This window comes from Crocodylus porosus, unplaced genomic scaffold (genome assembly GCF_001723895.1).
Source record: "Crocodylus porosus isolate Cpor-Errol unplaced genomic scaffold, CroPor_comp1, whole genome shotgun sequence".
Classification (NCBI taxonomy): domain Eukaryota; kingdom Metazoa; phylum Chordata; order Crocodylia; family Crocodylidae; genus Crocodylus; species Crocodylus porosus.
Genome location: NW_017728886.1, coordinates 188,610,378 through 188,613,775, shown reverse-complemented (window position 1 = coordinate 188,613,775; position 3,398 = coordinate 188,610,378). Strand labels below are relative to the sequence as shown.

The 3,398-nt window shown below is 44.1% G+C and overlaps 1 protein-coding gene across 1 annotated transcript in view; it reads right to left on the bottom strand.

Annotated features, from left to right (window-relative positions):
- The window catches only part of LAMA3 (laminin subunit alpha 3), a 205,890-nt gene extending 202,913 nt beyond the window's left edge, over nucleotides 1-2,977 (bottom strand). The window contains exons 1-2 of the mRNA XM_019541321.1: nucleotides 2,921-2,977; nucleotides 1,722-1,801 (exon numbers count right to left, since the gene is read on the bottom strand). Coding sequence (XP_019396866.1) covers nucleotides 1,722-1,801; nucleotides 2,921-2,977 — 137 coding nt within the window. The remainder of the gene's footprint in view (nucleotides 1-1,721; nucleotides 1,802-2,920) is intronic.
- Between the last annotated feature and the right edge of the window lie 421 nt (nucleotides 2,978-3,398).

Genomic DNA, 3,398 nt, shown 5'->3' with positions numbered 1-3,398 from the left:
TTCTTCCTAATATCTAACCTAAACCTATCCTCCCTCAGCTTGTGGCCACTGTTCCTGGTGACTCCAAGGGGGGCCCTGGTGAACAGACTTTCCCCGAGTCCCTGCTGGTGGCCCCTGATAAGGTTGTAGGCAGCCGCAAGATCCCCCTTCAGTCTCCTCTTGCAGAGACTGAAGATATATATACGTATAGAGAGAGATACATATATATAGGTAGATATATAGATAGATTATATATAGAGACAGAGAGACAGAGATTGATAGATACCTATAGACAGACAGACACACAGCTAAAACAACACTTTTTTTCTCCAGTGAAAGAGAAACTAGAAGCTTTACTAATATGCTAGAGCACAAGTGCTATATCCTTCAGGTTAAGATCAAAGCAAGAAAAAAATAGATAGATAGCACAACACTTTCTCCAGTAAAAGAGAAACTAGAAGCTCTACTAATAAGCTAAAGGGCAAATGCTGTATACTTCAGGTTAAGTTCAAAGCAAAAAAACAGTCTAATCACTGGAAGGTGCACAGATTTGCTAGCTTATATATAATATTAAAAAAACACAACACTTTAGGCCAAAAAAACCCACAACAGTAGTCAAAATCACCCAAAGATATTATGTCATTAGTTCTGTAGTTACAACCAACTCCTTGCTGCAGCTAGTGTTACCAGCATTGAGTTGGTGATCCTTGAGCACCAACATCACTGGACTGGATGCTGCGTGCAGATGCCCAACTCTTGACTCCCAAAAATAAGATTGCTACTTCCAGTTTCCTAACAGCCTGAGATCTCACAGTGGCCAGGGGAAATGCTACAAGGATACATTGAAGGCATAGCTCAAGAAAACAGATGCCGATATCAAGAACTGGGAGGAGCTGGCTATCAGCCGACTCCAATGGTGCTACAACCTTAACCAAGCAGCAGCCTAATTTGAGATAAAGTGTCTTGCCCTCAAAGCAGAAAAGAGGGAATGGAGGAAGAAAAAGGAAAGAAATCCCAGCCTATGGCCTACTATCCTCTACAGAAGGAACTGCAACTTCTATGGGCACATCTGTGGCACAAGGATTGGACTTTTAAGCCACCTCAAAACCCATCAATGAGCCATGGTAGAGATCATCCTTAAATTGAGTGATTGCCCCACTGTTGATGCAGGTCCTGGTAATGTTATTCCTAGTAGTGTCTCTCCTACTTCACAGCCCCGCAGACTGCTTTTAGCTCTAGCTAAAAACTTTTATTCAGGTGCTATAATATTAACTTATGTGTAGAAATGACTGACAGTGAAGTATTGGAGGCACTGTCAAGATGCTAAAGACAGCTAGATTTTGTTTTAGGAATCTAAATAAGAAATATATATTTAACTGTAATAATGACAGGACTAAAGTCACAAGATATTGTGACAATTTTTTGCCCAGTTTTTTTAAACATTTATATATAATGTAGCAAATTTGTGCACATGCCAATAATTACATTTGTTTTTGCTTTGAACTTAAAATGAGTAATACTGTGCCAGTCCTCTAGCATATGAGTAATATTGTGCTAGCCCCCTAGTGCATTAGCTTTTAGTTTCTTGTTAACTACAGAAAATACATGTTGTGTTATATATGATGATGCACTACACCATCTGAGCCCCCCTTTTCAAAATCCTAGATCTGCCCATGAATATCACTCTACCACTACCACAACAATATGCATTTTGGCCAAAATTCTGACACTTCTATTCTCACTGAGTAATGGCTGACTCCAGGATGACCAGTACCAACAAAGTGAAGTCTGAAGTCAGGAGGATGGCAGGGCAGAGTTGTACCTTAGACACAGATTCAAAAAGGTGTAAGCTTATCAGGTCTATCTGAGACAGGACAATGTTGCTTAAGAAAGCTCATGCCTCTCTGAACAAGGTTAATGAGGCCACTTATGGAGCAGGATCTACTCCTCACCAATTAGAATCTGATCCTCTTTATTAAATAAACTTCATATAATAGGGGGTCTGTAACAGAGAGCCTGGGGCTCTGTTCCTTTAAGACAAAAAGCAGCTCAGCCAGGGAGCTCTGGACAGGGCTAATGAGGCAATTAGCCCGCCCAGGAAGTCACCTGACCAGAAGTAGGTAGAGCCCTGGGTACATATAAACCTGGAGCTTGCTGCAGGATTAGGAGCTCCTGCTCAAGAGAAGCACCCAGGGACACTGGTCTGATCACTTTGTTGCCTGTATGAACACTGAGGCTCGGGGAGCTCACAAGGAGCCTTTGCTGGGAGGTGTACCAGCAGAAGAGAAGAAAGAAGGTTTGCCTTCTTAAAGGGGCAGAGGGCTGCTTTCATTGCTGTTGTTTATGTTACAGCCCAGGAGCTTATGAGTTATGTTACTGTTTCTACTGGTGGTTTGAGATGAGGCTGGAAGGTGAGGTATAGAGGCCTCATTAATGCCCGGGGGTACTCAACCACCTTGAGCCCTGCAAAGCACAGACTCAAGGCTCTAGCACTTATTGAGCCCATTGTGGGAAGAGAATGCAAATGCGCAGTGGCCAGGAGCCCATTGCCAGAGAGGGTGCAGCCACACAGGGGCCTGGCAGACAGGGGCCTGGGGCATGGTAAAGGGAAAGATTTGAAGCCATCCAATTAACCCTTAAGGTTTTGGGTGCTCTGCTGGGTGCAGCAGATTAGAATGAGGCCCAGTGAGGAGCCTAAAGACCAGGGAAGCCCAGGACATGGGCAGAGACTGGCAGGGTCCACAGGGACTAAAGTCTGGTGAAGGCTTGTGGGTAGCCTCCCTATATATTATAAACAACATAAAGGCATGGCAGGAAAGATAGGAGAGCGCCCTAGGAGTGGAGTGGAGCATGGTCACGGAGCCACTAGGGAGCATCATGGCCACCCCTGGGACCCTGATGTGTTACAGGGTGTCACACTTTTTCACAGTACAAACTATACCTTACTGGAGATCCCATCTCCTGTTTGAGAGTCAGTACTGCCTACCTCTTTGCCCATGATTACAGGGGTGGACAAAATATGGCCTGCAGGGGCAGCCATGGGCCATAGGGAGGGGGAGGGAAAAGGGGTGAAACATACTTACACCATACTGCCCAGGTGAGCTCTGCTGCCTGTGCCCCCTCCCCCTCCTCCCTCCCTCCCTGGCTGGCTCTCAGGACCTAGTGCATGGGCAGCTCCCCCACACATATGCACATATCCACCCCTCCACACACCTGCCCACACAAACAATATACAAGACTAAGACTTTACTTTTGAGCTATTATGCAATCGCCTCTGTATACACTACTCAAAACGCACATAAATCAGAACAAAAATATTTTTGAAATAAAATTGAAGTGTAATAGTACATTTGATTTTTAGTAAATGATCTGTTGTTATCTATAATTTGTTAAAATTGTATCTTATGAAGTATTTTACA